This window comes from Drosophila virilis, chromosome X (genome assembly GCF_030788295.1).
Source record: "Drosophila virilis strain 15010-1051.87 chromosome X, Dvir_AGI_RSII-ME, whole genome shotgun sequence".
NCBI classification, from domain to species: Eukaryota; Metazoa; Arthropoda; class Insecta; order Diptera; family Drosophilidae; genus Drosophila; species Drosophila virilis.
In genome coordinates this window covers 1,682,129-1,701,852 of record NC_091543.1, presented here as the reverse complement: position 1 = coordinate 1,701,852, position 19,724 = coordinate 1,682,129, and the positions used below count along the sequence as shown (strand labels likewise).

The 19,724-nt window shown below is 40.7% G+C and overlaps 6 protein-coding genes and 1 long non-coding RNA gene across 11 annotated transcripts; 4 read left to right on the top strand and 3 right to left on the bottom strand.

Annotated features, from left to right (window-relative positions):
• Positions 1-2,571: 2,571 nt before the first annotated feature.
• On the top strand, positions 2,572-11,232 carry LOC6634489 (heat shock protein beta-1). Of its 3 annotated transcripts, XM_002058191.4 has the most exons (5): positions 2,572-3,072; positions 8,897-8,926; positions 10,066-10,147; positions 10,210-10,305; positions 10,862-11,232. In XM_002058191.4, the coding sequence occupies exons 1-5, from the start codon at positions 2,894-2,896 to the stop codon at positions 11,054-11,056; spliced, it is 582 nt and encodes a 193-aa protein (XP_002058227.1). In that variant the 5' UTR covers positions 2,572-2,893; the 3' UTR covers positions 11,057-11,232. The 3 variants fall into 3 exon arrangements, with proteins under 3 accessions (XP_002058227.1, XP_015025091.1, XP_070063243.1); XM_015169605.3 differs by lacking the exon at positions 8,897-8,926 and having other exon boundaries at positions 2,575-3,072; XM_070207142.1 differs by lacking the exons at positions 2,572-3,072; positions 8,897-8,926 and adding an exon at positions 9,875-9,957.
• Positions 10,957-14,145, bottom strand: LOC26531811 (uncharacterized). Of its 3 annotated transcripts, none has more exons than XR_011416139.1 (4): positions 14,008-14,145; positions 12,823-13,936; positions 12,550-12,736; positions 10,957-12,471 (listed from the first exon to the last, which is right to left on the bottom strand). It is a non-coding gene; the product is annotated as an uncharacterized lncRNA (long non-coding RNA). The 3 variants fall into 3 exon arrangements; XR_001449818.3 differs by having other exon boundaries at positions 10,957-12,449; XR_011416140.1 differs by lacking the exon at positions 12,550-12,736 and having other exon boundaries at positions 10,957-12,449.
• On the top strand, positions 12,874-14,978 carry LOC6634490 (solute carrier family 25 protein Shawn). The gene is made up of 5 exons (XM_002058192.4): positions 12,874-13,033; positions 13,099-13,298; positions 13,352-13,897; positions 13,970-14,300; positions 14,839-14,978. The coding sequence occupies exons 1-5, from the start codon at positions 12,874-12,876 to the stop codon at positions 14,856-14,858; spliced, it is 1,257 nt and encodes a 418-aa protein (XP_002058228.2). The 3' UTR covers positions 14,859-14,978.
• LOC116649735 (solute carrier family 25 protein Shawn) lies at positions 14,695-16,590 on the top strand. Its single transcript, XM_032440450.2, has 5 exons — positions 14,695-15,045; positions 15,127-15,338; positions 15,401-15,904; positions 15,968-16,049; positions 16,119-16,590. Exons 1-5 carry the CDS (start codon positions 14,889-14,891, stop codon positions 16,388-16,390), a joined length of 1,227 nt encoding a protein of 408 aa, XP_032296341.1. The 5' UTR covers positions 14,695-14,888; the 3' UTR covers positions 16,391-16,590.
• A 352-nt stretch (positions 16,591-16,942) lies between these two features.
• On the top strand, positions 16,943-17,702 carry LOC6634492 (coiled-coil domain-containing protein 86). Its single transcript, XM_002058194.4, has 2 exons — positions 16,943-17,269; positions 17,341-17,702. Exons 1-2 carry the CDS (start codon positions 17,016-17,018, stop codon positions 17,630-17,632), a joined length of 546 nt encoding a protein of 181 aa, XP_002058230.1. The 5' UTR covers positions 16,943-17,015; the 3' UTR covers positions 17,633-17,702.
• A 102-nt stretch (positions 17,703-17,804) lies between these two features.
• Positions 17,805-18,903, bottom strand: LOC138910834 (L-seryl-tRNA(Sec) kinase-like). The gene has a single exon (XM_070211222.1). It carries the CDS (start codon positions 18,901-18,903, stop codon positions 18,040-18,042), a length of 864 nt encoding a protein of 287 aa, XP_070067323.1. The 3' UTR covers positions 17,805-18,039.
• A 141-nt stretch (positions 18,904-19,044) lies between these two features.
• On the bottom strand, positions 19,045-19,658 carry LOC6634494 (mitochondrial import inner membrane translocase subunit Tim10B). The gene is made up of 3 exons (XM_002058196.4): positions 19,501-19,658; positions 19,347-19,442; positions 19,045-19,281 (listed from the first exon to the last, which is right to left on the bottom strand). Exons 1-3 carry the CDS (start codon positions 19,519-19,521, stop codon positions 19,045-19,047), a joined length of 354 nt encoding a protein of 117 aa, XP_002058232.1. The 5' UTR covers positions 19,522-19,658.
• Positions 19,659-19,724: the final 66 nt, after the last annotated feature.

Here is a 19,724-nt window from a genome sequence, read left to right as displayed (position 1 = left end):
AAGGCACCAAATAAGTTTAATCGAATAAAACAAAATGCAAATAGCAATAGTATAACAGCATTAACACGTGCACTTAAGAACTTACCCTCTAAAAAACTGAAGATAAACAATGATCGAGAACATTCTACATAACATTTATATGTATATATTTATATATATATATTAATATATTGTGTGATTCATTCTATATTATTATGAATGAATATACGACAGATCAAAAGATATAATGTTTCTACCCACAATTAAGAGCGCCCACATTTTTATACATATATAGTTTTTAGTGCTCATTTGTTTCATTTCGAAATATTTCAATGCGCATAAGGAATGTTTGAAGTTATGACAACACAAATATGCCAACATCTGTACACACATAGATATTACATATTATTGTCGAAACACTTTTAGTTTTGCTTGCCAAATGCTCATGCTTTGCCCCAGCCCCTTTCCCTGTCCCCGTCCGAGTCTTGTCCGCCTTGTGCGCTGACACATACGTATGAAAACGCTGTCGTCAAGCGTTGACGCCCACGCATAAGATCCATTTGCCTTAGTTGAATAATTGGCGTATTATACATCAGCCAAAAATTCCATGCTAAATCATCGCGAGCGAATTTTGATTGATTTGCAGTTGTCCCGGCAAAATTGTGCTTAAATACCTATGCTTGTGTATGTATAACGGCCCACAGTCAAATCTCGACTAACGAACCAGTGTTGGGTAACCGATTTTCTCCCAACCCATGAAAAAGAGTACCGTTAGATTTGATTCGTTTGCACAAGAGATCAATTTTTGTTAGCAGCATAGAGAATCTAGGGTTTACCCAAGGCAGATTTTACTGTATTTAAGTATATTCATAAATCTATATGAGACAGATGCAGATGAACATTCTCGACGATGCTATGGGAAATTTGTTTTTCTTAATTTCAACGTTAGTCGCTTTTTGCGCTTCGCATATTGCCAATGCACACACACACATCATTTATATATATGTGTGCGTTAATGCGAGTAGCACAGTCTTAGCCGAGATCGAGATCTTTGTCGCCTTCAAGGTCGACAATTTGGATGAAAATGAGTTTATTGTTTGGACAGAGCGGCATAAACGGCCGCGCCGCAGCATCCAATCCATGTGGGCGCTGCCAAGATGATTGTTATTTTATTTTTGTAATTCATGATTGAATTTATTTTATTAGCCATATTTTGTTCGACTTGTTTTTTTGTATTGCTCCTTGATTCGTGACAACTGCTAAAATATTTCAAAATAATGTGCATAATTGCGCCCTGAGGCTGATGACTCCTGCGCAACGTTGCCACACCGTAAAAGGACAAGCCCGATATCGTTCGATATGTATGGCGCATGCGATGCTGCTGCACAATGTCATCGATTACTCATCGCGGTTTCCATTTGTTTACAAACAAATCGAAACGCTGCGCGACACACACAAATATTAATGGAAATGTGTCGCCAACGTTGCCGCCCACGTGTTCTGTGCGAAACACAAACACGCACGCACGCACACACACACACACACACACACACACACACACAGACGCATGTATTTAGAACGTAAACCACATAGCTGGAAGTTACAAAGTGGCTCAAAATGTGTCGTTCTTTGCCCTAAAACGGCAAGCGTCAGTTAAGCTTTAAACCGGTTGACATTGCCGTTACCGGTTACACTTCCACCCACAATGTGATCTGTGCGCAAAAGAGACAACTGCCAATGGCGGCAACAGTCACATAACTGTTTGTCTATTTTTAGCCGCTTGCGGCTATTCGATTTGTTTATAATACATATGTACATATATAAATATATTATTATTTCTTTTTTTTTTTTTTTTGGTTTTTGGAAATGCATGTTCATTAATTTAATGTCATGTAAACATTTTTAACGAACTACCTAATTGCTTTTGATTATAAAAAATGTTTAACATAAGCAAAAATTCCAAAAAAATAAACAGTTTTAGTAAAATATATACAAACAATCATGAACGAAAAAAGAGTCCTGTCTTTGGCAGAAACTTATCTAACATTGAGGTGCAGTGCGCCTATAGAATACCCTTCCTTATCTACATATACTGTGAAAGTTGTTACATAAGTTACCAATGTATATGCATGACGGATAGGATTATAAAGATATATAAATTAAGAATATTTGCATTTTACCTTAGTGATAAATATATATATGGCTGCTATTGGCGCTTGCAAACCTGCCCCAAGAGTACGTATTAGTAGAAGATCGTCACAAAATGCATGACTAAACCGTCACAGACTTCAAGGTAGGGCACTCACGAGAGTAACACTTGAAACTGTTTTACCTCACACCACACTTGCAGGCCCACTCACGCTCGCACATCGCAAGTCATTCACTTGCTTTTTGCCGGCCTGAGAGAGCGAGCGCTGTGGATGGAGAGAGCAAGTCGTGTCAGTGTGTGGGTGCAAGTGCGGCCACTCGCTGCCATCTTGGCTTCACAACGCGCGCTCTCTCTCTTCCTTTTCACTCACTGCTGTTCTCTTGTGGTTGCGGCCGCGGTGTAGCGCCGCGCTATAAAAGCGTCCACACGCCGAAAATGCAAAACAGTCAAACAGAAATCTTTGAAACGCGTTGAATTGTGCGACACGAGTCAATCAAATACACACACACATATATATACAAAATAATACATAAAAAGAATACATTGTGATTTTTTTTGGTTCTGATTAGAAAGTGAATATATATATAAACGCACACACAAGCACAAGCTGACCAAGTCCAATTGGAACAAACACAAGAAAACAGCGGTGCGCGTGAAAACAACCCGAAGCAAAAAGCAGAAGCAGCGGCAGCAGCAAGCGCAAGAAGTTTTTTTAGATTTATCTAACACACACACACACACACAAACACAAACAAAAAAACAAAAATGGCCGAGTCTAATAAGAGAAATATTCCCATCAAATTGGGCGACTTCAGCGTTATCGATACGGAATTCAGCAGCATACGTGAACGCTTCGATTCCGAGATGCGTAAAATGGAGGAGGAGATGGCCAAGTTCCGTCACGAGCTGATGAACCGCGAGGCCAATTTCTTCGAGTCCACCAGGTAGGTGTCCAATTAGCAAATGTGCTGTCCAATCGGAATTATTTTATATGTAGCTCTTTGAGCGTGTTCTTAAATGTGTGCGTGTGTGTGTGTGTGAGAATGTGCTTGGATCTTGTTAACATTGTTTCTAGGCAGGTTACTCAGCAATGGTTATCTAGATAATGTTCAGGTCTGAGTATTTCTCAGATCTTCTTGATCTTCTTTTCGTATTAAAAGATTTACGCACGAATTTGGCCTCAGCTTAAGATACAACGTTAATACATAACTGTAGATAAAAGAGTGTTGGCTAACGTTTAAACTTTAAACATTTGGCGGCACAGCCTTCAATGTTTTTTGTTCTTGGCCGTAATTTGCAAAGAATTTTCCAGAGCAAATGCTGAAGGCAAGAGAAATATAAATTTATATTTATACTCAATTATCGACAGCTTTAAAAATAGATCAAAAACCTATTTCAAACAGATATCTATTAATATTTTTACTGTCAAGTGAAAAATTTCCGAAGAAACAACAAGAGGGCAGATTATATCGAATTATACCAGATAATGAAAACGATACTCAACTCTAGTTTTCATGGGAACGTTACGTGCTGTTTAGGATATCCCGAAATTTCCATCTAATAATAGGCATGCCATGGCTAGCAACATCATCTTCGTCATCATCATCATCATCATCATCATCATCATCTTCATCATCATCATTATTATCATTGGCACCGACAGAATGGCTGGATTACGTACGGGTTCTAAGGCCAAAACACATCGCTGAATGCCCCAGATACTCGCACACATTTTCTTGCCTGAGCAAATTGTTTTTTGGGGGGAATGAGTCACATTGGTTTTTCACGCCGAAACCACCCTTCCCCCACCCCCCTCCCTCCCCCCTGGCTCTCTTCCAACACGGCTACTAAATATATATGTCTACATAGTATGCATACGTTTTCCATTTGTCTTGCCATTTTCTTGGGGCACCCTCCCCGCGCCACTTGCGCATATTTCAAAATTGCTAAATATTTTCGAGTCCGTTTTTTTTTTTGTTCACTTGATCAATTTTCGGCTGTTTTGTCAGCAGAAAGATATGTGTACATATTTATAAATATGTGTGTATTTGTTGTTGTCTCAGAATGCAAATCTGCCTTGTAACGGTAACCCATGGTTGCATTTAGAGAAAGAAAGATGGGCAACATATAACAGATTTTAGCACACGTTATGAAATGTGGCGTAACGGAATTTTTTTTTCTTCGTGCAGCCTCAAAAATCTGGCATACTTGCCAGATACACGCATACACACACACACACGCGCATGTAGACGTGAATATATAATTCAAATATTTACTAAATAAATAGACAATGTGAAGGCGGCCGTTAAAATTTGAAAGAAAACAAAAATATGTATGTACTAAGCACAGCACACACATAGTGTGTACACACTTAGACGCACACATATACACACACTTATACACGCATGTCTGCCACTGTGAAGAGCAAAATGACGTAGCCACTGTCGCCGTCGCGGTTGCGCCTCGCTGGCCTTTCCAATCTGTTTGCGGCGGCGGCGACGGCGGTCGCGTCGCGTGGGCGCCACTTGAGGGCGAATTCGAAAATCATTCGCCGCGAGTGGTTTTCAGTGCCTTTTAACACAGCTTCGGCCATGGGCAATGACATAATCGAAGCGATTTGTTGTTGCTCTCTGTTTTGTTGTCTTCCTTCAGTGCATTTGCATGCGCAGCAGCAGCAACAGAAACTCAACGAAACTTTCTAAGCAAAAAGTTTAGGATAGTTCAATTTACCGTTATATTGCGTGCAAAACAAAAGTTTTGTCAAACTGCAATTAAACAAAAATTTTCGTTTGTTTATTATGTTTCGATGGGCACCAAAAAAGCCATGGCAATGCAACCGAATGGTTGGTTGCAAAGCTCTTGACACTGTCCAAATGTCGCTCCATGTGTGGGCCATTAGAGATGGGGGGGCGGTTGGGGTGCTCGAAGCGATGACTCAATTCGTCAATTTGCTATCGAATATTGGTCGTGCCTGGGCCCTCTCGTAGGGCCCTGTTAGCTGAAATTAAATGAAATAGAAAATATATAATGAATTGTTTGGCGGCTGTTTAAAAATAACCGATCACGTCATCGTCATCTGGCTCGACAAACCTAAACAAAAGGCAACTAATTGATTTTTTTTTTTCTTCCAGTATTGCCATAGTCAATGCGCATGCACTACATAAAGACACATTTACACACATACATATGTAAATGCATATGTGTATATGTATGTCTGTGTGTTTACACGATCCTGGGATAGCATGTAAATTCGATTTATTTACTCGCACAGTTTTGATTAGGCTTAAATGGTACTTGGCTAAATTGAAACTGTCGTTGCCTTATTGTTTGATTTTCTATACGATTCCAGGGCGATTTATCGCCCAACAAACAACCAATTTGTGTAGCAATTCTATTGCGGCCGATCTGCCAATTACATATATAGTGTATATCGACTATGCAGTCGGGCTGTACAAAAAAAATAACGTGGTTGACGGGCGGACGATTAGACACGTTTGTTTATGCAAATAATAAATAGAAAACATGTCTCGACCGCAACATTTCTAAATATGTATCTATTTACTTGCACTCGCTATTACGACTTTAGCGTAAAGCCGTTTACGGCGCGATTAAGTATACACACACGCACACCCAGTTTGTGGCTAATCATTGTGCTATATCATAATTTTGAACGAAACAGATCTCTCTCGATTTATTAGATAATATACGAATTGCTACTGTAAACAATATAATTGAATTTAATTCACATGTGCGTGGGTGTAAATGTTCATGTCCCACTGTGCACAGTATATATGTACATGTGCATATATGTATGAACTGGGCATATAAGTCTGTTAATTTATGTGCTGCCAATTTATTTAGCCGTGTGATGCAACTGATGCTGACGATAATAAGCAATAGCCAGATGATATCATGCAAATTTTTAGCACAAACGTTTCGTAAGCGGCTGCTTGACTTGTGCGAGAATCGATGACACTTGTAATCGTTGTTGTTGTTGTTGTTGCCGGTGGCGATGATCAACAGCAATTGGCTATCGATTAGCATTCGTCAAGTTTTTATTGTTCATTTTTGTCGACTGCACTCGGCTTAACGACTTAACGACAGCGTCGTCTCGTCTGACACTTGATACACATACATACATACATACATTCGTACGTACAGGCTCTTCTTCATACATTTTTGTTCGATTTCTGTGCGCAGAGCTTCTTTTTTTTTTTTATTCAATAACAATAACGAATAACGAAAAATATGCATGACATCATCAGCGCCAGCGCGAAGCAAGCGAGCTGCAAATTTGAGCGTGTGCCGATGTCGAGTCGCTGCTGTCTCTGTGTGTGTAAGAGAGCGCCCATACGTATGTGTGCCTGTGTGTGTGTGTGAGTGTGTGTGTTTTTTTTTTTGGCTAGCCAGCGGCAAGTTGGCTTCAGCGACTGCGGTTCCGGCAGGTGTGCTACAGCTGCCCGTCGCCCGCCCGTCCTTGCATTAGCGTGTAACCAATAGCCAAAGGTTCGAATTAACGGTTTCTACGATTAGTCACACACGGTGGCAGGGTGAGCTTTTATTTTGATTGCTTGTTATTGTTGTTGGTTGCATTTAACGGTTGCACGTTGCCAGCCAGCAAGGTCGGCTTCGGGCACGTTTACAGTTGCCAGCCAGCCAATGGCACGCTTATCAGCAGCGACGTGACTGTGTGTGTGCGTGTGTGAGTGCGTGTCTATGCGTTTGTATTAGTTTTGTATGGCGTGCGTGGTCAGCGCTCTCCGCTGGCAATTACGGTTCATTGGTCTGGGTTGCTCAAATTTAATTTGTGTGCGTGTGTGTGTGAATGTGTGTGTATGATACCTTTTTGCAACCATAAAAAGTACTAAATGTATAGTTCAATTATTAACGACAAGCTCTTATATTATATACATATATCTCTATCTCTTTCTCTCTCTCTCTCTCTATTTCTTTCTTCCTGTACAACCTTTACATGCTGCTTTGGAAAATAAAATCAACCGCAATTAAAATACATACAGTATGTCAATAAAGTGTTTTGACTAACGAAAAAAAACTAATTTTTTGGGTTTAGTTGAAAATAAATGTACCTAAAAGTGAGAATTTTTTTTCAATTCTAATTTATTTCGATTCTATATTTTTCCTAGAACTTAATGGCAAAAAGAATTGTTAAATAACATTACCCAAACATTTTATAAAATTAAAAAACTAAAAACATTCAAATTTTATGCTGTCAATAAAGTGTTTTTACACGAAACTTTATTACTAAATAACAATGTTAAAAAAACAGGAATATTTTTTTTTAATACTTTGTGTGGCTGCCATTAGCGTCACATACAGCCTGCAATCGCCGTTTCATTGAAACAATAAGGTTTTGTATGTATGTTTCTGGAATCTTCTGCCATTCTTCCAGTACAGCAGCTTTTAAATCAGTTTTTGATTTTGGACTCCGCTTTGCGACTTTTTTTTTCAAATATGACCACACATTTTCTATTGGATTCATATCTGGACTTTGTGGTGGAGTGTCTAACACCTTTCCACAGTTGTACAACAGCCAAACTCTTACCATATGAGCTTTATGCTTCGGGTCATTGTCCTGGTAAAATTTAAAAATTGGCTTATTGTCCTCATAGAATCCAAATTTCTGTGCACTACTGACGAGATGTGTCTGTAAAATGCTCAGATATTGTCTAGCATCCATGGTATTCTCAATGAAGGTCAAATCTCCTACACCCTTGCTCGAAATACACCCCCACACCATCACTGATAGTTTTCCGAATTTAACGGTTGGAATAATATTGCGGTTTTCCAACGCTGTTAGTGGCTTTCTCCAGACTCTGGATGGCCCATCGTTGTAGAATAGCATCATCTTGCTTTCGTCACAGAATATGACGTTACTCCAAAAATCGTTCGAACTATTTACATGGACTTGAGCGAACGATAGCCGCTTCAAAATATTCGCCGCCGATAGTAGAGGTTTTTTCCTGGCAACTCGTGATGTGTAGTCATTGGAATTCAGTAATTTTCGGACAGTTTCATGTGACACATCAACACCACTTTCTTCCTTGAACTCCTGAGCAATATCCCTAAGCGAAATTTGTGGATTTTTCTCAATTTTTCTCAGAATTTTTCGCTTATCTCTGTCAGAAATTTTGCAGGGTCGACCACATACTGGCTTTGCCTCTAGCCTATCTTCCTTATTGGCTCTGTTTAATATGTTGTATATCGTTGCTTTTGATAAATTAAACATATCAGCCAGTTCCGAGACTTGACGTCCCATCTGATGGTTATAATACACCAGCTGAGCGACTTCAAAAGTTGTTCTTTTTCCTGGCATTTTATTTTTCATAAAATTAAAGCAAAACGTTATAAATTGCAATAGAAAATGACAAGAAAAGTCGAAGACACAAGAGAAGCCAAAACGCATGGGCCCAAATCTAACGGGATCACCCAAAAGAGAACGGCAAAACAATTTACCGTAGCTGTAAAAACACTTTATTGACAGCATAAAATGTGAATGTTTTTAGTTTTTTAATTTTATAAAATGTTTGGGTAATGTTATTTAACAATTCTTTTTGCCATTAAGTTCTAGGAGAAATATAGAATCGAAATAAATTATAATTGAAAAAAAATTCTCACTTTTAGGTACATTTATTTTCAACTAAACCCAAAAAATTAGTTTTTTTTTGTTAGTAAAAACACTTTATTGACATACTGTACATACATATATATATATCTCTTTATTACAATAACAACTTTCCTCTTGAAAAGCTCTACTAAAAAAACAACAACTACAACCAGGTATTATGCTCTATGAAAATGACAATGATTTTTTTATGGAAATTCGTTTTGTGTACAATCTTCAGTTATTTATTTATATTTTGTTTACATATATGTGCATATGTATGTGTTATTTTGTAGACTTTAAAAATCAATATATTGCAACATTGTTAATAATATATGTATACATGAGTGCACATGTGTTGGTAAACACTTACTTATTTTTTATGTACTTTGTGCACACTGTGTTGACTGACAGATTCGTGTGTTGTCACTTAAAAAACAGTTTAACAAATTCATTTTTGAAAACTATGCACACGCACACACGCACATTATATAAATACACACATTGTATGTGAAATATTTGGCAGGTGTTTCAGAATTTATTTATTGCTTCGTTCTTCAAAAGTTCAATCAACTTTGAATAGTTTCTGTTGCGTAATGCCAAACATTCAACTTTTCCAGCACTATAAAAAAATCAATTATTTCTAATATCCCCCTCTCTCATTCTCTCTCTCTCTCTCGTTCTCTCCCGACCTCAAAAATCTTGGCACCTTTGCCAAATAAGTGTGTTCTTCAAGTAGAAAATTTGCTGAAATGGTATCTGGATCGATTTATATAATGTAGACTTATGAACAGGATTCTCTTTAAAGGATAACAAAGAGAGAGAAGGATTATGTATGTGCTATCAGACATACATATAAAAGATCAAACCTATTTATATATACATACATGTGTATATAAATGCTTACTTAGGTTGACATGTGAGCCATCCCCTTCTTGGCGCAGCTGCCTTAACAAATTATAAATAAACTCTGCTCCCGAGCGGAAATCCGAGCTATTTATAAATATTTTAGGTTAGTTTTTGTGCAGCTGTAACTGTAAAAATGCGCGGCTCAGCTGAATTTTCAGTTGCATTTGAAGCGCGTTTGGCAGCGGTTTTAAAAAATTCCAATTTCCAAAAGGGAAAACAAGCAAAGAAAAATGGATGCATTTACACGCACTTTTCATAAAACTTTTCGCACAACAACTACAACAAAAACCAGCCCAAGGTCTCAAATTTATGATTTGTATCTAACCTCTTTAATTTGATATGTTACCTTTTTTTTCGTGTAATTATTCTCAACTAATTCTGGTTTTCCCAAAAATTATGCTTGCAGCTCAACGACAAACTCGGCGCTGCCCTCACGCGTGCCCAAGCAACAGAATTATGTGTCGGACATTAGCTCGCCTTTGATTCAGGTACGTTCTATAATATCTATACAAATGTCGCCATATCATCTAATAAATTTGCTTTCCTGCAGGATGAGGGCGACAACAAAGTGCTGAAGCTGCGCTTCGATGTCAGCCAATATGCGCCCGAGGAGATTGTCGTCAAAACTGTCGATCAGAAGCTGCTTGTAAGCCTAACTATAAATAAAATATATTTTTATATATGTATATATACATTTGAGGGGCAGTTCTGACAGTTGTGTGCACTTAAAAGCTAACACTGAACCCATTGAAAATGGCTAAGAAGAAGTCCGACAGGCAAAGGGAGACTTTATTGGTTCCTATCAAAAGCCGATTCGAACTAGTCATATCTTAGTTTGTCTGAGAAAGACTTTATCTGCTAAATATCGATATCGATAACATGCCTCCGCTTCCATAAAATCGTTATCGAAATCCTTTTTTCAAAGCTTAAAAGAGCTAGAGACAGCAAACTTGGCATATAGACTATATATATATTAAAAATCGGACTGTAAGCACCGAAGTTCATCAGAGTCTTCTCTCAGTCTGTTACATACATTTGCACCAAACCAAAATACCCTTTTTACCAATTTTTAAGAGGTATTTTGCGTGTCTAGAGAAATGTACTCGCTGGAACTGCCCATTATTGTATATATATATATGTATTATAAAATCCCATAACATATTTCAACTGAATAATAATTTGGTTTTTCTGCTTGTTTCCAGGTGCATGCCAAGCACGAGGAGAAATCAGACACAAAGAGCGTTTACAGGGAATACAATCGCGAATTTCTGCTGCCCAAGGGCGTTAATCCCGAGTCGATACGCTCGTCCCTCAGCAAGGATGGTGTCCTGACCGTGGACGCGCCCTTGCCAGCGCTCACTGCCGGCGAAACCTTGATACCCATTGCGCACAAGTGAACAGCCAGAGACGTTCCCGCCACCCCCATCCCTGAGAGCAGCACGGGCAGCATCTTCTCCAGCAATAAAGCCCGCAATAAACACACAATATATCAACCTATCCGCAACAGATGCCCAGCGTATTTCTAGCACCATACTAAAAAAAAAAAAGAAGAAAATCACCGCAGTTTCCCAAAGTTGACTTTGGGCTCAACAAAATAGAATTCAGAATTGGCCTAAATAATTACACTATGTTTTTTTTTTTTTTCGTTTTTGCTAAAATATATAAATACTGACTTACTACTCATACTTAACTGTAATAACTTAAGTGTAATGCAAATTATTATTAAATTTGATTAATTTAATTCATATTTATAAATCACGCAATTAAATGTTATTATTTTCTTGTCGTACTATTGCCTGTTTTATATCTCGTTGGTTTCAAGGGAAGGCCTATAATTATTATATAGTTTCAATGCACTTTCAAAGAATACGAAATCGGCTTGAAGCTATCCTGGCTGGCAAGCCCAACAGAACTTTTCGCTGGTTCAAATCACGCTTCGAACCAACGTCTCGCCGAACGTCGAACCAAACCCAAGTTTTCGGCTTATCTAGCTTTTTTTTCTCTAGTTATACCTAAAAAGCCAAGTCGGAACGAAGTATGGGCAGGAACTATATAAATACCTAATGGGCTGTTGCTGAGATGTTTTTATCAGCTTGTTACAAACAATTTCTCAAACATTTTATATACAAGAAAATGTTGTTGCCATATTTATCTGGAGGCCAAGCCATGAAGAAAGAGTCAAATATCGTGAAAATCGGATGAGATTTGACCTATTTATGTGTTGGGAAAATTCGACCTATGTGTATATAGGATCATAGAGGGCATAGCCCGGCCTTGGCCGTGGCACGTTTAAGATAAATTCTTGTACAAATCTTTGAAAATAAGTTTTAACACGATCGGAAGGTAAGCAAACAAAGTTTCACACGTACGATTTTCGCGATTTTTCCACACAAGCGGGTGGAATTGCCTGAAATCTACAGTGGAAATTACAGCTTAATACCTAAGTCGGGACAAATAAAGCTTAAATTTTGTTTAACGAGGCAAAAGTAAACCAAAAACCGAATCAATTGCAGAGAAGTCTTGCAGCTTTTAAGATTGTTTCCTAAGGCTACGCTGGCTAAAGAACAGCTCTAGAGCTGTACGAATCTCTGATCAGGTGAAACTCTTGAGTAATTTGTGTTTTATATTTGTGCCTAGTTGAAGCACAGCTCGTTTACGGCCCGTTGCTATTCTTGCACCTGGAAGGTAACATTAGTTACTATCAGATTAAATTGATATACTCTTTATACTTAGCTGTCCAGATGCCTTTGGGTCTAGTGTCAAACTGTGCACTGGCTGGGTCGTCAATATCTAAAATATAAATCGTAACATACTGAGACACAGTTTATTTATTTTTTTCTCTTTTTTTAGGTAACTCGGAACGTTGGAAAATAATTTTGGGCGCTGTTACCGTAGTCAAGATCCATATACTGGCATAGTTATGAGCAAACGTTATTTTGGAACGGTGCGACGTGAAGGAGCATGTTGAAGAGCTAGCTGGCCCGCTCTGAGCAGTGTTTGGGCCGCATATCAATATATATATATAGCTGTACGCCTCCGATACGTACGCCTGGGTATGTACGTCACAATGTTGTACACTTTTGCACATTTTACATTAAACATTAAAAAAAAAATATATATATTTATATATATAATAATAATAATAAATCATATTTATAATAACCTTTTTTTCATTTCCTCGTATGACCCCTGTGAATGTAGGTAACTAGCAAAAATGCAAGAGGAGCCAGAGCTAAAGCACGAGCCGCTCGATGTGGACAGCGATCCGTTGCGTCTGCCGACATCGCTGCTAATTGAGGATCCCCGATATCGCATTCGGCCCATGCAGCAGGTGATATCGGCTTTAGTTGGCGGACTGATTACAACATTTGTGGGTGAGTAGCAAGCGGACAAATGCGCTGTTATACGTATTCTAGCGGATGCAGTGGCATTTCCCCAGTGACGCCGCTTGAGGTGGTTAAGACGCGGGTGCAGACCCAGACGCAAAGCCAGTCGCGCAAGCGTCCGGTTGTCTCCAAGCTCTGCTATGTCTTTCACAATGGCCTCATGACGCACGTGTGCAAGCCGAATGCCACCGACTGCATGGCCAAGAGTGCGGCGATGGATGCAGCCAATATGCGTCCACTGCGCGGCGCCATGGTAGGTGATAGTATAGTCCAACGATCGTGACTGATTTTCCTGATCTTTGGCAGGATGCTTTTCTCAAAATCATTTGCGGCAACGGCGTATTTGGTCTTTGGTCGGGCCTGAGTCCCACGCTTGTCTCAGCGCTGCCATCGACCATTATCTACTTTTTAACATACGAGTATCTGAAGCATTCGTTTGCGAATCTATATTACATATGGCATCCGCGTCCATCCAACATTGCCGACAATCGCGACAAGGAGAAGCTGGTCAAGACAGCAGCTGAGGGACGTCTAACTCTGCCGTCTGTGGTGCCTATGGCATCGGGCGTCTGTGCGCGCACGGTTGTTGTTACGGCCATAACGCCGCTAGAGATGATTCGCATTAAGATGCAGTCGGGCTACATAACGTATACGGAACTGTGGATTGTGCTGCGCTCGCTGATCAAGTCGCAGGGAGTGCTGGGATTGTGGCGTGGCTGGCCGCCCACTGTCATGCGAGATGCTCCCTTCTCGGGCACCTATTGGGCTGCCTACGAGTCCATGAAGCGTGCCTGCAATGTGACGGAGCCAACGTTTTGGTTCAGCTTTGTGACGGGCGCAGCCTCCGGCGCGGTGGGTTTATATTGCATTCAATCCCTGCCTGTCATTTATCTGCAATACAATTTGATTTTATTTGATTTCCAGTTGGCCACCTTGGTGACAATGCCCTTCGATTTAATTACCACACATACGCAAATTGAACTGGGACAGGATGTGCTATACTCCGATTCATCTGGATCGGGCAAAGGCGGCACTGGTGGTTCCGCAACCACGGCTGCCACCGCATCGGCTCCGGCCAAACAGTCGGTGTTTACACGCTTAAGCATGATATATCGCCAGCAGGGTATACGGGGGCTCTATGTTGGCGTTATACCAAGGATGCTACGAGTTGTGCCAGCCTGTGCCATTATGATATCGGCATTTGAGTACAGTAAATCGTTCTTCTTTCGCTATAATCTTGATTTAAAGGATACCGGTATGTAGCATAACGGAACTCTTTTCATTCTAACACCGCGATTAGCTTTTGTATCGATAGACTTTCTTAAGCCACAACACATACATATCGATAAGTTAACGCATACCGATACATACTGGCATTTATCGAAAAAATATTGGCAATAAGCTGTATACACTTCATATATTCTCAAAGCAACTACATATGACATGATTATGATACTATGGTAAGCTTTAACGTACTAGAGTTGTTGAAACAACACAACACCAGAATTGCGTGCACAATTAATAAGTGAAAATGCCAGATCTTATGTGCAAACAGCTAAATTGGCAACACTGATGGCACCAGCTGTTGCATCGATAGTACTGCTCAACTATCGATATGTTTAAAATAAACACATTGCACGCACACACACAAACAGGCGCACACACTCACACATTAACGTGGGCAAACAGTTTTTTTTTTTTTTGTATTTATCAGGGGCTTAAAAGTCCTACCTATTAAATGACAATAAACACGCGCAAAGAGTCCGCACATATAAACTAAATCTTCACACTAGGTTACGGACGTGCTAATTAAAGCGTCAAACAGAAAGTTCCAGAGTACAAGATGAAACCCAGCGCAACCATGCCGGAGGCCAAATATGAGACCCCGGCGAACCAGACAACACAGGCCAAGTATACAATGATAGATCCCAGATTTCGCATACGTCCTATGCAGCAGGTAGTGTCCGCCTGCACGGGTGCCATGATAACAGCCTGCTTTAGTAAGTGATATACATACATATGTATATATATAAATATCTAATTCTATCTATCTATTTCATCACAATCTGTGCGCATTGCAGTGACGCCTTTGGACGTAATCAAGCCCCGTTTGCAGGCACAACCATCGGCACTGCTGTCCAATAAATGTTTCCTATATTGCAACGGCCTCATGGATCACATATGTCCTTGCGGTCCGAACACGCCCCCGCCCACTTCTAGTCATGCATTTACCAAGCTCTCGCCTGCTTCTGCCTCCTCCTCCTCCTCCTCCTCCCACTTTACGGGCACCATTGTGAGTCGATATTGAATCTATAAATTGAGCTTCTAACTGATTTTTTTTTTTGTACCGCACAGGATGCATTCATTAAAATTAGCCGCACTGAAGGCATCGGGTCACTCTGGTCTGGCTTGAGTCCGACGCTCATCTCGGCCTTGCCCTCAACCATTATATACTTTGTGGCCTACGAACAGTTCAAGGCACGTTTCACCGATCTGCACTACAAGTACCTGGCGCCAGTACAGAGTTCACCATATAGTCGGGACATTCCAATGCTGGTGCCATTACTGGCGGGCGTTACGGCCCGCATACTGGCTGTGACCTTTGTTAGCCCCATTGAGATGATACGCACCAAAATGCAATCGCAAAGGATGACTAACGCCGAAATGATCGGCTCCATACGACAGGTGATGCAGTCGCAGGGTATTTTGGGTCTATGGCGCGGCCTGCCGCCCACCATACTCCGCGATGTGCCCTTCTCTGGTATTTATTGGACCTGTTACGAATATCTCAAGAGCAGCTTTAATGTCGTCGAGCCCACGTTTGGCTTTAGTTTTGTCGCCGGTGCCATTTCAGGCTCTGTAAGTCTTTACCTAAAAACCAATCACTGAATATATTTTTTTAGCGTCCATTTGCTTGTCCAGGTGGCTGCATCGATAACCACGCCATTTGATGTAATTAAGACGCATGAGCAAATCGAGTTCGGTGAGAAATTCATATTTACAGGTAGGCCACTTGCTTTACCGCCCGTCGCACCCAGATCCACTAATGCTACGATTATTTGCCCCACACTAGATAATCCGCCCAAGAGTACGCCGACCAGGTCAGTCATGGATCGTATGGCAAGCATTTATCGCTTGAATGGGCTGCGGGGCGTATTTTCAGGACTCGGACCGCGTTTGTTTAAAGTGGCGCCAGCCTGCGCGATCATGATATCAACATTCGAGCATAGCAAGGCTTTCTTCTATCATTACAATGTTGACCAGCATAATCAGGCGCTGTTGGCCATAAATAGTGCAACAAAAGCGAATACCACCTCAACATATGATAAGAGGGCAAAGGACTAGATGGACTGGAAGTGGCTCGACTTGCTTTCCGTGTGCCTGTAAATATGTAAATTAATACCAAAGTTAAAAAAACAAAACAAAAAACAAAAAAAAAAAAAAAAACAAACCAAAATCGCTGGGTTACAACAATTTACACAGTTTGAGATTCGAAGCCTTTGTAAAATTGATGAGTAAAATAAATTTGTTTTTTTTTAAATAAACCGAAATTTTTTTAAAAAATTCGAAATTGGCGCCACATCGATAACATGCGCGTATCGCCAGCAATCGATGGACACAAAAAAAAAAATTAAGGTACAAAATGGGCTGAGCTTAACAAGAAGCGAAACACTTTGCTGAACTTTTTAGCTTCATTCATTTGTTTAAAAAATGAATCAAAATTTGTGCCAATGTTGCCCAACCATATTTTTTTTTTGACAACTTTAAAATGAATAAACGCCAAATCTGGCGGGCAAATGGCTAAATGGGCAGCATTGCACAACAAGCTACTTCGATAACTGCGCATATGTTCTTTTCGATGTTATCGATAAGTATGCATATGTTCATGTCGCTGTTATCGATAGCACCAAAAACACGTGCTGTCATACAGTGTTTTGTTTTAGTTTGTGATTCTAAATAACGACAGACCATGGATAATCCAGACACCATTGACATTGATGTAGATGTGGCAGATAAGTCAACTGATTTGGCGCCGACTGAAGACAAGGCTGTTCAGGCAGACACTGCAGCAGCGATTACAGAGAAGAATGCATCTAAATCTAAGAAAAATAAAAAACCCACAACACAAGCCAAAGCCACGCCCAAAAAGGTGGTCAAGCCCGAGGCAAGTATACCGCGCGGTCAACCCAAATCCAATCGGCCCTGGAAGACGCCCAAGCAAAAGTAAGTCCGACCACATCCAACTCCTTAACATGTCCACAGCCTAATCCGCCGCTGTTCTACATCATCGACAGATTCAGCAACATCAAGAAGACGGTGAACCGTCTCTCATTTGAGAAGAAAGTGGCGCTGCGCAACGAGATGCGCTACATCAAGGAGAAATCCAAAGAGATCAAGGATCAGCGTAAAGAAGCCGCCGTCCAGCGTCATCAGCGACGCGTCGAGAACGCAGAGCGCCGGTTGGCCAATGAGCGTCGCTCCGAAATAGTCCAAGTCATCAAGAATCCGGCCAAGCTGAAGCGTATGAAGAAGAAGCAGATGCGCATGATCGAGAAACGGGATCTTAGCCAAGTTAAAGTGGTCTAACTTCAGAAATACCTTAGCTTACGTTTACTTATTTTTTTGCACCCTAAATAAATCTAGTTTTGTAATGTGATGGAAACGTGACGTCTCTATTGGAGGAGACATCTGGCATATGTTTTTCTGATCCATATGATCGAGTAGACCAGTTAATTAAGATTAGAAATGCCAGTCTAAATTGCCTTCACAATAAATTCTTACTTATAAGCAAGGCATGAACATCTATGACTTAATTGAATTCATGAGATTCGCATAGTAAGGCAGTTTTTAAAAGTAGGTTTAACAAGTGCTTCTTAATGTTTTTTAGAATATGTTACAGATCAATTTGTTTTCCTTTTTTGTTTAATGTACTACACTGTAGAAATTATGTAAATATGTACATACGAACAGTTTAAAGCTTATTTTCCTTTAGACTAGCTTAACAAATTAACATAGTATTCCAAGTTAAGATTAGAAAAGTCTGTCTGCCTGTTGCGCATATCAAGGCGAAATTTTGCCAAAATCTGTTTGCGTTGTCCGTTCAAAGCGTGGCCCCCGATACGTTTCTGTTGATGTTCTTCGATGGCATCCATGCAGATCTGAATGCGCGCCCGCAGCAGCAGGTCCAGCTGATGCACCAGCGATTGCACCTGCGGCTGTTTCACGCTCACCAAAGACGTGCCAACTAGCTGGCTCTCGAGTAAGGATCGAATAAACCCGTTGATAATGTGCGCTGCCGCAGCATAGTCTGTGCTGGTTAGTGTTAGGCTTAATCTCTCCCAGCCGTTGGCTGTCGCACTGGGTGGCTCGAGACGCGTTTGCATTTGCCGTATGACAGCTGGCGGCACGCCGGCTGCACCACGTGCCACATTGCCCTGGAGACATGCGTCCAGGCTGCTGGCCACATGAAGCTGTGCATACAGGCAGTTTTGGCTACGACACAACTGATAAAGCTTATTGCGCATGCTGCGATAATAATGATTATCATCGCAAACAATTAGATAGTTGTCGTTGCCAATGGCTGTTGTTGTTGTTGTTCCACCTCGCACCATGGCAGGCAGCTCAGTGGCCCCCGCTTGAAGTTCCGCAATGAGCTGTGTCAACAGTTTGTGTATTAGCTTGCGCTGCGTTTTATAGTCTGTGTGGTCTTTAGGTCCTATGTTAAAATGGTCGTCGTAGCACAGATGCATCACATTCCAGCCGGTAAGAGATGTGGGTTGTTCCAGCAGCCAGTTGCTAAGGCGTGTCTTGCCAGCGCCCGGCAGCCCGATTAGCGCAAGCAGACAAATGCGCGGCATTTACAGTGAGTGAGGGTGTGTGTGTGTGTGCTGTGTATTAGATCTCTGTCTGTGTGTGTGTGTGTTGGTTGCTGCTTAACTATCTAATATTGAAAAGAGGAGCTGCGGCATGGCATTCCAATCTGCTTGCGCTTGCTGCTGCTACATGGACAGCTTGGCTGGCGTCAGCACAGCTGTGGCAGCGACGGCAGCGACTTCTTTCTCTTTGAGCTGCTCCTTGATGCGTTCCTCCTGTTGGTGTTGCTCCAATTGTTTGGCGTTCTGTTCCACTTCCTCCATGCGTTTGGCATTAATTTTTGTTTGCACATCCACATAGGATTTCATCATGTTTTGATTGAAGCGCGCAAATTTGGTCACACATCTGTCCACGCAGACGCTCTATTTCGTTTTAATTATTAAGCACTTAAGTAAATATAAAGAAGCATATATTTGGTCACGCTCACCTCCTGGTCGAACAGTTCGCGCTGACTGAGATTATCAACGCAGCGATTGAAGCACAACTCGGTGACTTTGTTGTATAATGTGAGAAAATCTTTTAGCTGCAATGCGTAGATTTGTATGAATTAAAAGTGGCGCATTTGCTGACATTAGGCATACGTTACGCAAATTCGAATCCATTGGTCAATACAAATTTTAAAAGTCGATCTCAAAACGTTAACTAATATTAATTTATTAGTGCTTTTTTGTGGAAACCGACAGCAGGCAACAGCTGACTTGCTGTTTATTTGACAAGTGTTAATCGGCGTTTTAACTATCGATTATCACGAATACAGCTATGCAACTATCGATTGTGCGAATGCCACATGTGGTCCACATGTGAA

Bases quoted from the DNA above. Each gene is read 5' to 3' on its own strand.
- LOC6634489 (XM_002058191.4), top strand. From the start codon at position 2,894: ATGGCCGAGTCTAATAAGAGAAATATTCCCATCAAATTGGGCGACTTC. The intron at 8,927-10,065 runs GTATTATGCTCT...TTATGCTTGCAG, and splicing joins AAAACAACAACTACAACCAG to CTCAACGACAAACTCGGCGC. The intron at 10,148-10,209 runs GTACGTTCTATA...GCTTTCCTGCAG, and splicing joins TTAGCTCGCCTTTGATTCAG to GATGAGGGCGACAACAAAGT.
- LOC6634490 (XM_002058192.4), top strand. From the start codon at position 12,874: ATGCAAGAGGAGCCAGAGCTAAAGCACGAGCCGCTCGATGTGGACAGC. The intron at 13,034-13,098 runs GTGAGTAGCAAG...GCATTTCCCCAG, and splicing joins ACTGATTACAACATTTGTGG to TGACGCCGCTTGAGGTGGTT. The intron at 13,898-13,969 runs GTGGGTTTATAT...TTTGATTTCCAG, and splicing joins CGGGCGCAGCCTCCGGCGCG to TTGGCCACCTTGGTGACAAT.
- LOC116649735 (XM_032440450.2), top strand. From the start codon at position 14,889: ATGAAACCCAGCGCAACCATGCCGGAGGCCAAATATGAGACCCCGGCG. The intron at 15,339-15,400 runs GTGAGTCGATAT...TGTACCGCACAG, and splicing joins CCCACTTTACGGGCACCATT to GATGCATTCATTAAAATTAG. The intron at 16,050-16,118 runs GTAGGCCACTTG...GCCCCACACTAG, and splicing joins TGAGAAATTCATATTTACAG to ATAATCCGCCCAAGAGTACG.
- LOC6634492 (XM_002058194.4), top strand. From the start codon at position 17,016: ATGGATAATCCAGACACCATTGACATTGATGTAGATGTGGCAGATAAG. The intron at 17,270-17,340 runs GTAAGTCCGACC...CATCATCGACAG, and splicing joins TGGAAGACGCCCAAGCAAAA to ATTCAGCAACATCAAGAAGA.
- LOC138910834 (XM_070211222.1), bottom strand. From the start codon at position 18,903: ATGCCGCGCATTTGTCTGCTTGCGCTAATCGGGCTGCCGGGCGCTGGC.
- LOC6634494 (XM_002058196.4), bottom strand. From the start codon at position 19,521: ATGGATTCGAATTTGCGTAAC. The intron at 19,443-19,500 runs GTATGCCTAATG...TACGCATTGCAG, and splicing joins TGGATTCGAATTTGCGTAAC to CTAAAAGATTTTCTCACATT. The intron at 19,282-19,346 runs GTGAGCGTGACC...AAAACGAAATAG, and splicing joins GCGAACTGTTCGACCAGGAG to AGCGTCTGCGTGGACAGATG.